General features: G+C 42.1%; 1 protein-coding gene across 8 annotated transcripts in view; it reads left to right on the top strand.

The window, feature by feature from the left end:
* The window catches only part of SIDT1 (SID1 transmembrane family member 1), a 101,075-nt gene that overhangs the window by 21,575 nt on the left and 66,767 nt on the right, over positions 1 to 12,733 (top strand). For all 8 annotated transcript variants that reach the window (XM_032348653.1, XM_032348602.1, XM_032348631.1 and 5 more), the window contains one exon: positions 12,135 to 12,256. In XM_032348653.1, coding sequence (XP_032204544.1) covers positions 12,135 to 12,256 — 122 coding nt within the window. The remainder of the gene's footprint in view (positions 1 to 12,134; positions 12,257 to 12,733) is intronic.

Here is a 12,733-nt window from a genome sequence, read left to right as displayed (position 1 = left end):
TACCACTGTGACCGTTGACCTGCTGACTCTGAGCATTCCCTCCTTTCCCACCACCCCCTTCACAAGGCATAGGCCAGCAGATTATAATGGGAGCAAAAACGGGGTGCAGGGTGGGAGAAGGGGGGTAGAAGTAAAATGAGATGGGGGCAGACTGGACCCCTGTGTGAGGGTGAAAAGGGGTGTGGTCAACTCAGAGGTTGTCCACACTGTGGTGGGGGGGCTTTCCTTCCAGCCCCTCTTTCTACCCTGGACCCTCCTCCCATTTAGCACCGACCCGCTGGGGTTCTCAGTACAACCCCAGGTAGCTGATACTTTCAGAAGTTTGAATTCACAGTAGAAAATAACACATGTGCAGAACAAAGCTACACGAGAGAAATCAACCTGGATGGCCTTTACCAGAAGTTGTCCAACTAATAAACAGGAAGAATAAGATTTGAAAATAAGCGAAGTGACTATCGTGAAAGAGATAAGGGTTCGTTAAAATGAAGTAGGTCACAGTTATACAGATGAGCCAACTGGAAATCTGAGTTGAATATAAAACTGTTTACCTGAAGACCTCAGCAATGGGTTGAACATTAGAATGAACAGCGCATTAGAGAACTGGAGGACATACCTAAAGAGATGTAGGGGTATCAACAGAAAAATTAAGAAATTGGGACAGATGACCTGGTTATGATATCAACATAATAGGGAGCCCACAAGAAGAAAACGAATGGGAAGAAAGAAATATTTGTAGAAGAGTTAAGAATAGCCACTTCCCCAACATCATGGGGGTGCTTTCTCAGGACTTGTTGAAAGTTACAAGCTTAGGAAGACTATTTCCATTCATATAATAATGGTAAATATTTGTAGTGTATATACTAAGGGCCAGATACATACTGGATTCTAAATACAAGTCTCAGAGAGAGAGATGAAACAAATGCATGGAACAATGACCAACTATTACAAACCATGAAAAGAGTATATAATTAAGTATAAAATTGAGTAGTGCAGTCCATAAGACTTATGAGTGTTAAACGGTGGGGTCAGGTTAAGTTAGGGTCTTCGGGATAGACGTGACTTGCCGCCTGTTCTTGTGAAGAAAATATGTAGGACAGCATTTCCAAAGGATGTACTATGGAACAATTACTTTGCAGGACAGTCTTGGGGTTGCACATAAAATGCTTTCCAAATGTAGTGGAGCTTGGCCATGGTCTGACTGCCTAACATATGAGTTCCATTCCTATATCTTTGGGGAATTCTTCATTTTAGGAGTCTTCACTGGAGCTAGAACTCCTTCCTGTACTGAAGTAGAACAGTAACACCTGCTTACACACACACAGGGACAAACACTAACCCCAATTTCAGGCATGGCACGTGGCCTCAGTGCTACCAATCATGTCTGCCTTTCCCAGACTTTGATTCGGGAGCCAGCGATGTAGAGAAGCAGCTGTTGACGGAAACAGAGGCCACACTGGTTTCCAGCAATGGCCATGGCTATGGGGCAACAGCACTTAAAACCCTCCAGAAGCTTTCTGTTGCCCTTGGAGTAAAGCCCAACCCCTCTCATGTGACTTTAAGACTCCCCAGGACTTATCATGGTCCTTCACACACCTTCAACTTCACCCAAACTGATTTTCTCTTAATTCTTCAAACTTCCTTCTTGCCTTTTTTCTCATTTCTCCCCCTTCTCTCCCTCTCTCCCTCCTCCCCTATGTCTACTACACTGTTCCTTTGGTTAGGACATTTCTCTTGTTCTGCCCTGCATTTTTCTGGTTAACTTGTACTCATCCTTGAAGAAAATACTCACCCTGAAAATCTATGTCATGCACTACCACAGGAACTTAGATATTAATGTCATTCTTTGTTTAATGGGCATTCCATTCCACTGAGACCTGTGGTCTCAGTGAAGGCAGACCAGATCCACATAGCTTGGTAATGTCCCTCCTGTGCCAGAACAATGCCTGGCATGGGACAGAAAGTCAAATATTTAATGAATGAACAAAGTTCATCGCAAAGTAGCTGGAATGTAACCTGTGTTTGGTTCTATACTCCGGGCCTGCCAATTATTATACCTCTTTTTAATGTTTTCCTATGTTTTTTTGGGAATTGAAATGTTTAATACAAAACTTCAATCAAAAACCTAAAGAGGAAAGTTTATATGGATGCATTTGTGTGTATAATGAAATGGGCGAGTTGAGGTATGTAAAGCATGCTCCTTAGGAAAGAGTTTGGAAAGCAAAATGCTGAGTATCTAAAAGTAGAGGGAATAAATAGCTCCCAAGGGGTAAACTGCTCTTTTCAATGAGATGAATGAGCTGTTCCAGGAAAGCTGTAAGCCAGACTGTGAAAGGAAATGAATATCCTATGTGAGATGGACCACATAACCTTCTCCTTTGCCAGTGGTGTTTGGGCTTCTAAGTGTGTCTCCACACATCAACAACTGGTTGATTGGTGAATGTGTGGGAGTGGAAAAGCACTGCCTAACCCCAGGTGCAGGTGGGAGAGCTCTGCCTTCCACTCTGCCTGGTGCTCTGTGGGTCACAGAGTACTGTTGCCCATACTCTCCGGAGGTAGTTAGTCTGGGTTTACTGTTTCCATTCTACAGTTGAGGAAACTGAGGTCCAGAGAATTTAAGTGATTTGTTCAAGGTCACCCAGATAGTGTAACGTTGGTGCCAGACATAAAATCTAGGTCTACATATTTTTCTTCGTTATGGTGTAAATTTACAGAAGATGGTTTTTTAAGGTCAAATCAGGCAGAGGGAATTTTAAACAGTCACATCAATAACTGTAGGAATTATTTTAAATTTTATCTCTTTAAAAAGAAAGGTATAACCTTTGATTGAAATAACTCCACTCCTTATGGTAATTATAAAAATTTGGGGATGAATGCTCAGTTTATTTATTTATTTTTAAAGATTTTATTTATTTATTTGACATATGAGTTCCGTTCCTGTATCTTTGGGGAATTCTTCATTTTAGGAGTCTTCACTGGAGCTAGAACTCCTTCCTGTACTGAAGTAGAACAGCAGCACCTGCTTACACACACACAGGGACAAACACTAACCCCAATGTCAGGCATGGCACAAGTAGGTGGGGGGGGGGTGCGGTGGAAGCAGGCTCCCTGCTGAGCAGAGAGCCCGACATGGGGCTCGACATGAGGCTCGATCCCAGGACCCTGAGACCATGACCCGAGCCAAAGGCAGAGGCTTTAACCCACTGAGCCACCCAGGTGCCCCTGAATGCTCCATTTATTAGGACTTTCTAGCCTCTAATAAGAAGGGGATTCAGAACTGCAAGGCCCCTTTGCCCAGGAACAGCCATTTTTCCTACTAGTCACAGAACAGCCCCTCCCAGCAGGCCTACTTCATTCAGCATGAAGGGTCTTGGCTGGTAGGTACAAGCTGTAGGTAAGCTCATGGTCTGGGAGAGGCTCAGAGTCTTGGAGAATGACTTTATTGCTTAAAAATCCTACAAATCTATTATTGTTTGGGTTGATTTATGTTCTCCCAAAACACATGTTGAAGTCCTAATCCCTGGAATCTATGGGTATGGCCTTATTTGGACATAGAGTTTTTGCAGCTGTAACCAAGCTAAGAGGAGGTCGTTGAGGACGGTCCTAACCTGGTGTGACCCAAGTCCTTACAAGAAGAGGGAAGTTTGCATACAGACACGCACAGAAGGGAGGTCAGCATGTGAAACAGAGACACGCAGAGAGAACACCGTGTGACAGTAGGCAAAGATGAGAGCGAAGCAGTGGTAAGCCCAGGAGCACTGAGCACTGATGGTTATCACCAAAAACTGAGATGAGGCAAGAAAGGACTCTATCCAGAATTTCAGAGGGAGGGTGACCGGAGTGACATCTTGATTTCAGACTTCTGGTCTGCAGGACTGTGAGGGAGTACATTTCTGTAGTTTTAAGCCACCCAGTCTGTGGTACTCTGTTAGGACAGCTCTAGGAAACAAATACACCTAATGCAGAATCTGGGCTAGCACCTCTCCACCTGGGTCCCTGACCATATTTCTTTTCCAGGCTAGAACAGTGGGGACATGGGCCATGTTAATCAGACCAAAGACAATGTAAGGTTCTGCAGCTAGCTGAGAGAGCGGGGGGGGGGGGGGGGGGGGGGGGGGGACACGGTAATTGATGTAGTTAGCATAAGCGGATCAAGCACCAAAATAAGGATAGACCATAGCGAAATAAACCAGGAGTGCAATAAGAGTGTTTTGGAAACTGAGCATTTGCCGCACCCCTGAACAACAAAAAGACTACATAAAATGAGGGCTGTCGTGCAGAAATGGGCAAGACGCAAAGGCCAGTGCATCATGACTTCTTTTTTATTATTATAATGTAATATTTTAGATATATAAACAAGTATAGAAAATAACATAACAAACACCTATGTACTGACAACTCAGCTTAAGAAACAGAAGGCAATTAGAATTCCCTATTTGTCCCCACCCTAAGCCACGCATGGCCACAAGAACTTGAATGTTAATGCAATTCCTTATTTAACTGGCATATCATGTACAAACCTGTGATCTCAGTGGGGCCAGACTATGTCCACATAGCTTAATAATATATCTCCTGTGCCAGAAAAATATCCGGCACAGGACAGGGAGTCAAATATTTTTTGAAAGAAAAACAGTTCATCCTAAAGTAGCTAGAATCTAGACTGTCCTGGGATGTCCTCCATCCTCCAAAGTAACCAATTGGAGGAGACAGTTTTTCATGGGTCTCTTGATTTCTGCACATTTTATGGGAAGACACTGACTGAATTTTTTCCTAACACTATCATTTCAAGGATATTTGTATAGCAAACAGCTGGTAGGGACAGTGTCCCTCTCTGGAACAAAGGTAAGGCAGATTTACTGCCCATTATAAAAGATATGTGCTCCCAAGCTCTTGGTTCCTCTTCTGTCTTGCAACCCACTGATGTATGGAAGCAGCTATCTGGGCCCATTCACATCATCTTCTTGGTACTGGGCAGCAAGAGGGAGTGATGCAAACATGCTGATGGCCATGCTGCTTGCTGTGACAAGAAATAAAGAAATAAAGGTCCTTAGTCCCTAACCCAGAAGTCTGTCCTCCATAGGAACAGTGAAACTGTGGCAACTGGGATAAAGTCTCAGATCCTTCAAAGCTTTGGAAAACAATTATCTTCATTTTGGTGTTTATCACTTCTGTGTATGTATCTTTTACTAGGGATGGATAACAGATAGATGGATAGTTTTGTTTTGCTTGTTCAAAGTTTATGTAAACTAGACCATGCAGTATGTATCCTTCAGCCACCTGCTATTTTCCTCAGTTTATCTTCAGAGCAATCTGTATCGATCCATATTGTAGCTTATTCTTTTCATTCTTGTCCATCATCCCCAGTACATATGTAAGAGAGTTCCTCTTGTGTATAAACTTAGTGGAAACACTGGGATGTAATGTGAACTCATCTTCAGCTTTAGTAGAGATGGCCAATTTGCCCTCCGAAGTGGTTGTACTAAATAACATTTTCATAAGTGATATTCGAGAGTTCTTGATTCTCCTCATCCTTGCAAATGTGCGATTATCACACTTTTGAGGCTTTACTTTTCTTAAGAGTGTAAAGAACTGAGCATCTTTTCCCGTGTTCTTTGGTCATTTGTCATCTCTGCAGTTACCTATTTTTCTCTTGGGTTGTGTTTTTCTATGAGATTTAAAGACTCTTTTCATATTCAAGATATTGATGTTTTGTCTGTTGTGTTTTTTTTGTACAAGTAACATATCCTATTCTATGGCTTGTCTCTCTCCTTCATTCATGGTATTTATATAGTTTCTTGATTTCACAGTGAAGTATTAGGAGAAGCCTATATCCATATCAATGTCTAGTGGAGTCAGGGATTCAAAATAATGGTGATAGCATGATCTGACCAAGCATTGTGTGCAGACTGAGATACCAGAAGCTTGGTTTCCAGGCATAATTCTTCCACAGCTGAGTGTCAGTGGGGAAGTCATGTCACCTCTGTGTCTTAGGCTCCTCGTCTGTAAATAGAACCTTTGAACTAGATGGTCTTCTTGAGCACCTTCCCAAATACAAGTTTCTGTAATGAGTCAAGGTCATGTGCACCAGGAAGGCAATGACAGGACCTATGTGGACAAGTCCATCTTAACTATAGTTTGGGAAATGACTGACCAGCTACTGTGCTGTTTTTCTAACTCCCCCACATGGGTAGCCACTTTGTCCTCTGTGTACCCACAGCACTTGCTCATGTTGCTACCACAACATCATCACATTATGCTGTTGGTAATAACATCATTTGTCTCTCCGACTAGATCATGAGATCTTCAAGGGCAGGGCTGCCTTTAGTGTACCCGCAGCATCCCTCATAGTTCTTAATTCACTTAATGTTTGCTGTGTGATGGAGGGAGCATGGAAGGACAACAGGAAAGGGTGGAAAGAGGGAGGGAAGGAAGGAAGGAAGGACCAAATAACCTGAACACCTAATGAACGTAACACAGTTACTAAAACTGTGCACATTAGGAAAAGCAAATACTGTTTTTGCTATTTTACTGGGAGACTCAGTTTTTCAAGATCACATGGGAAAACAGTGCTATGCTTAATAATGGAAGCCAGTAATCTCTGATTTAGAATCTGATGTTCCAACTAATAGAGCCTACAGTCTCATTAATTAAGCAAAACCAATCCAGATTTTAAATTAAACTCATTCTCATCCTCTTTATACAACAGAATTACATTACTGAGAATTTTGAACTTTTCCCTGCTGACACATTCCAAAAGATTAAAAAGGGAGTCTCGAAGCTTTAAGACATTTCACAATTGTGGTCTATATAATATCAGAAATGGAAGTACTTAAATAATTCTCCTCTCTTAGCTATAACTCAACTCCTTGCTTGTAATGAACATAGAAAGAAAGTAGATATGTGTACAGCAGTTCCCCTTTATCCGTGATTTCACTTTGCACAATTTCAGTTACCCATAGACAACCACAGTCCAGAAGCAGATGATCCTCCTTCTGACATATGTCAAAAGGTCAATAGTAGCCTAATACCACGTTGCAATGCCTACGTCTCTCATTTTGCTTCATCTCATCATGTAGGCATTTTAACCTCTCACATCATCACAAGAAGAAGGGTGAGTATAGTATGATATTTTTTTAAAGATTTTATTTATTCATTTGACACAGAGAGATCACAAGTAGGCAGAGAGGCAGGCAGAGAAAGAGAGAGGAGGAAGCAGGCTCCCCGCGGAGCAGAGAACCCGATGCGGGACTCGATCCCAGGACCCTGAGATCATGACCTGAGCCGAAGGCAGCGGCTTAACCCACTGAGCCACCCAGGCGCCCTATAGTATGATATTTTGAGATAGAGAGAGAGAGTGAGCACATTCAATAACTTTTATTATAATATATTATTATATTTTATTACTAGGTATTGTTATTAATCTCTTACTGTGCCTAATGTATAAATTAAACTTCATCTATGTATATATGTGTGGAAAAAAATATGGTGTCTATATAGGGTTTGGTACTATCTGCAGTTTCAGACAACTGCTGGCGGTCTTGGAACATACTCCCCCGTGGATACGGGTGGTGGGACTATGAAATGCTCATGACAAAAGGAAGAAGCCACAGGAGGGAAAATCTTGGCTCTTAAGAATGGTCTCCAGAGGCACCTGGGTGGCTCAGTTGTTAAGCATCTGCCTTCAGCTCAGGTCATGATCCCAGGGTCCTGGGATTGAGTCCTGCATCAGGCTCCCTGCTCTGCCTGAAGCTTGATTCTCCCTCCCCCACTCCCCCGATTGTGTTCTCTCTCTTGCTGTGTGTGTGTCTCTCTCTCTGTCTCTTTCTGTCAAATAAATAAATAAAATCTTTTTTAAAAAAAGGAAAGAATGGTCTGTTACAAGGTATCATGATCATGCATGGTCAGTACTCTGTCCTTCATTTAGTTTTGCTTCTACAGGGCTTACTTCACTCTAGCAAATGTAATCCAATTTTCTCAGTTGCACATTAGCCTCTGGAAAAGCAAAGCAAAATTTGAACAGGACTCTTTATCCTTTCCTGGGGGCAATGCACTATCTATTTGTGTCGAAAAGCTGCCCAGTGTCTTCTATCTCCTACTCTAATATATTTTTCTGCAATTTATTATGTCAGTATCTCTGAGTGTTTTTATTATAATTAGTAAGACCATTACTATATAGTACAAAAGTAAATGGATTATAAGAACCAGACAAGGAATAAAATTAGGTGTGGCAATGAGCAGGGAGTGGGGTAATCTCGTTGTGATGTATCTGTTGTGCTCCTTACAGATCTCCTTCTTCTAGCCCAGTGTCAGCCCCATTAGATACCAACTTCCAGACGTACTCATGACATTTGGTGGTGTCATGGTTGTGTACTTCATAATAATGGGCAGTTGGCAAGCTGCTGACAAACGGGGGGTCATCCCCTAGCTGGATCTGTGGGATCAGTACTTCCCAAAGTGTAGGCTCTAATCCATCTGCCTCAGAACCCCGCGGCATGCTTGGTAAGCATGCATATTTTTAGATTCTCTGCTTGATCTGCTGAATCGGAAATGCTAGGGGTGGGCTTGAGGGATGCAAATGCCAAAAAGCAAACAGTTGAGAATCACTGTCTTAAAGTATGCGGGGAGAAAGTGGAGGGAAATCCCTCTGGCACTGAGTACCTTAAGAAGAGAAGAGGAGGGGCGCCTGGGTGGCTCAGTGGGTTAAGCCTCTGCCTTCAGCTCAGGTCATGATCCCAGGGTCCTGGGATCGGCCCCGCAGGAAGCCTGCTTCCTCCTCTCTCTCTCTCTCTCTCTCTCTGCCTGCCTCTCTGCCTACTTGTGATCTCTCTCTCTGTCAAATAAATAAGTAAAATCTTAAAAAAAAAAAAAAAAAAAAGAAGAGAAGAGACGAGGAAGCTGCATTCCTAGGTAACGAAAAGAGGGCAGACAAGCTAAAGAGGAAGCTTGCCTAGTTTACAACTTTCCTTAGGTTTTACCTCAGATCTGACTACTATGGGTGTCAGCCAGACTAAGAGCGTGCTCTAAAACCACGTGCTGCATAATGCCGGTGAGCGTTTGGATTATGAACTGCAAAAGTGAGCTTGCTTCTGAGCTCATGCATTTTGTCAACATTAGGAACACCAGAGATGAAGTCTGAAGCCCCCTAAAAGAGCCAAGCAGGTAAACAGTTAAAATACTGTATGATTCACAACAAGGTATCACTTCACACCCACTAGGACAGTAATGATCAAGAAGATAGCAACAGGGGCGCCTGGGTGGCTCAGTGGGTTAAGCCTCTGCCTTCAACTCAGGTCATGATCTCAGGGTCCTGGAATCAAGCCCCACATAGGGCTCTCTGCTCAGCAGGGAGCCTGCTTCCCCGACCCCCACCTCTCTCTTCCTGCCTGTCTGCCTACTTGTGATCTCTCTCTCTGTCAAATAAATAAATAAAATCTTAAAAAATAAAAAAAGGAAGAAGATAGCAATAAGTGTTGACAAGGATGTGGGGAAATTGAAACCCCTATATATTACCAGTAATGTAAATTGCTAGGATGTAAAATGGTGAATCTTTTTAGAAAACATTTTGGCAGCTCCTCAAAAAGTTAAACGTAGAGTTGCCATGTCCTATAATAATTCTATTCCTGGGTATACACTCAAAAGAATTGAAAACATATTCACACCAAAACTTGTATATAAATGTTCATAGCAGCATTGTTTGTAACAGCCCAAAAGTGGCAACAACCAAAATGTCCATAAACAGAAGGATACATTAAAAATGTGATACGTGCATACAAAGGAATATTATTTAGCAATAAAAACAAATGCTACAAAATGGAAGAATTTTGAAAACATTATGCTAAGTGAAATAAGCCAAGTACAAAAGGACATATGCCGTTTGTATGAAATGTCGAGAATAGATAAATTCAAAGAGGCGAAAATTAGATTATTGGTTACCAGGGATTAAGGGAAGGAGAGAATGAGGAATGACTGCTAATGGGTACAGGGTTTCTTTTTGGAGTGATGAACATATTCTGGAACTAGATAGTGGTTTTAGTTATACAGCTCTATGAATGTACTAAAAACTACTGAATTATACTCTTTAAGAGGGATTTGTGCAGCATGTGAATTATATCTCTATTTTATTTTTTTAAAGATTTTATCTATTTATTTGTCAGAGAGAGAGAGAGCACATGCACAAGCAGAGGGAATGGCAGGCAGAGGCAGAAGGAGACCCCCTCATTAGGCAAGGAGGAACCCAATGCTGGACTCAATCCCAGGACTCTGGGATCATGACCTGAGCCAAAGACAGATGCTTAACCAACTAAGCCACCAAGGCATCCCTGTATCTCTGTTTTAAAGAGTGATAGAAGAACTGTCCACAAAAAAAAAATAATAAATTGGACTACATAAAAAAAAAAAATGCTTGGCAGTTGTCTACTGGAAAAACTCACTTCCATTTTCTTCTGCTCACACTCAACACTTCTGATACCAGATGTGTGGGTTTTCGACACATCAAGTAATTCTGTGATACCAGCTGGGTGCCCTGCAGTTCAGTTCAGCTCTACCTGGTTTTAGCATCAGATCTCGTAGGTTAAGGGCTCAGCCCCATAAGATTGCCCACCTCCCACTTAAGATGCCAATTGCAAGTCTAGGTATTAGGGTAAATCTGAAAACTCCCTCGAGTTTTCAGATGTAGTGAAAAGAAGGGCCATCTGTACCCCAATGTTTATAGCAGCAAAGGCCACGGTCGCCAAACTGTGGAAAGAACCATATAAGACAATGCCTAGATGACTCTGACATCTGAAGGGGCATAGCCCTGGGAATAAGAAGACTTGATCAGGTCCTGTCAATGATGAGAACGGTGGGAACATCATTGTGGGTGGAGGGGAAGGTCTGGATACAGACAGTATGAAGGACACAGAAGCAGTAGAATTCTATGACCTATTGATTGAGAAGGCTAAAGAAGTAATCAAGGATGGCTCTCATCTAATGGTTCTTATTAGATGAAATGGCTTCCTGGTGAGGCCATTCAATAAGCAAGAAAATACAGATGAAATTAAAGTTGAGAGTGAAGAGAGTGATAGATTCCATTTCTGACAGGTAGAGTTTGAGGTGCTCAGGCACATCCAGAACTTAGGGAAAAGGTCTGCACTAGAGGTAGGATGTTGGTAGTTATCGGGACAGCTTAATTTCCATGGAAACATATAGAGCTTAGGCTCAAGAAAATGTTCCTTCATGAACAAGTGCTTCTTACCAAATTAATAAATTACTCTTGGATTGTTTCAACATTAAAAAAAAAAAGCAAAGTTGTTCAATGAAGAATGATGTAAGAGAACCAAATAGTAGTTACATGATACCCATGTGGTTCTGTCTCCTCTGTTTCCGTTTTGAACATGTAGAGCTGCAAGATTTTCTTGTTTCATTTCTTCTCCCTAATAAAGAAGCTTTCAAGGGAACACTAAGGTTTTAATACAGCAGGAGGGGAAATCTCATGTGAAAAATCAAGTTCTACTTTTTCTTTCTGACCATGTCTTTTTCCTATTTTGTTCTTTCCATGTATTCTATGGTATTACACAAAATAAAGGGAAACACCAGAACCATCTAGATCCAGGGCCATAGCTCAATTTTCTGTCCTTAAAATAGCCATGATAGTGTTAAATCCCTGGGGTTGATCTGTGTATTCAGAAGGAGCCGTGAAGCTGCTGATGGAGAAAAGCATTTTGTGTCAGGGACTGATTTATGCCTTGGAGCAGGGCAAAGAGAGAAATACTCAGCCCCTGTGGTATCTGTTGCTAGGGGAGCACCAGACCATCTGCTAGGCTTTAATAAAACATGGCAATAACATTTTGGTTTGAAGCACAGAATGATTTAAGGAGCTCGTAGGTATTTTTTAATTTTTTTGAAGATATTTGTATCTGTAGCATTTATATTCAAATGAGAAGAGACATCAATATCTTTCTTTCTCTCTTCTGGGCTTATTCTCAAAACCTTGTATTGACTGTCCAATGAAGCCTACCATTTGAAGCCTCCAGAATCTGTTTTCACTGAAGATCATGTAAGGTGGCAGCCACAATGTGTGTGTGTGTGTGTGTGTGTGTGTGTGTGTGTGTGTGTGTGTGTGTGATTTGCCTTACCCCTCTTTCTGCCCTGGCTCACAGGTGAACGCTGTACGGGTCTATGTGAATAGTTCCTCAGAGAACCTCGACTACCCAGTTCTCGTCGTGGTTCGCCAGCAGAAAGGGGTGCTATCCTGGCAGGTTCCTCTGCTCTTCCAAGGACTGTAAGTAGATCTTCTCCTGGACAATTTTGCTACACCTGTTTTCTTTCAATGACCTCGGCCTTACTTGGTGTTTTCTCTAGTAAAAGGGGAACTCAGTCTTCTGGAATGTTGACATCACATGCATCCTAAGTGCAAATAATAGTCATAAGACATAACCCGAGCTGTCCAGGTCTGTTCAGTTTCCATCTTCTGTTTTTGTCTTTTAAGTACACCAGGCATCAAGCCCAATGTGGGGCTTGAACTCACAACCTTGAGATCAAGACCTGAGCTGAAATCAAGAGTCAGACGCTCAACCACCCAAGCCACCCAAGCACTCTGACTCTTTGAATTCAGATGAGCAAGCACTCTATGCAGATGTGTAGCACCCAGAAGAAGCTTTAGCATTTTCATTCTACCCACAATATTTGTAGCTCTTGGTTAGTGAATCATTCACTGAGAACAGGGCTGGGTTCCGAAATCAGGGTAAGTGAGTAACAC

This window comes from Mustela erminea, chromosome 1 (genome assembly GCF_009829155.1).
Source record: "Mustela erminea isolate mMusErm1 chromosome 1, mMusErm1.Pri, whole genome shotgun sequence".
Taxonomy (NCBI): Eukaryota; Metazoa; Chordata; class Mammalia; order Carnivora; family Mustelidae; genus Mustela; species Mustela erminea.
The sequence above is the reverse complement of the archived record's forward strand: the minus strand, read 5'-3'. Positions and strand labels throughout refer to the sequence as shown.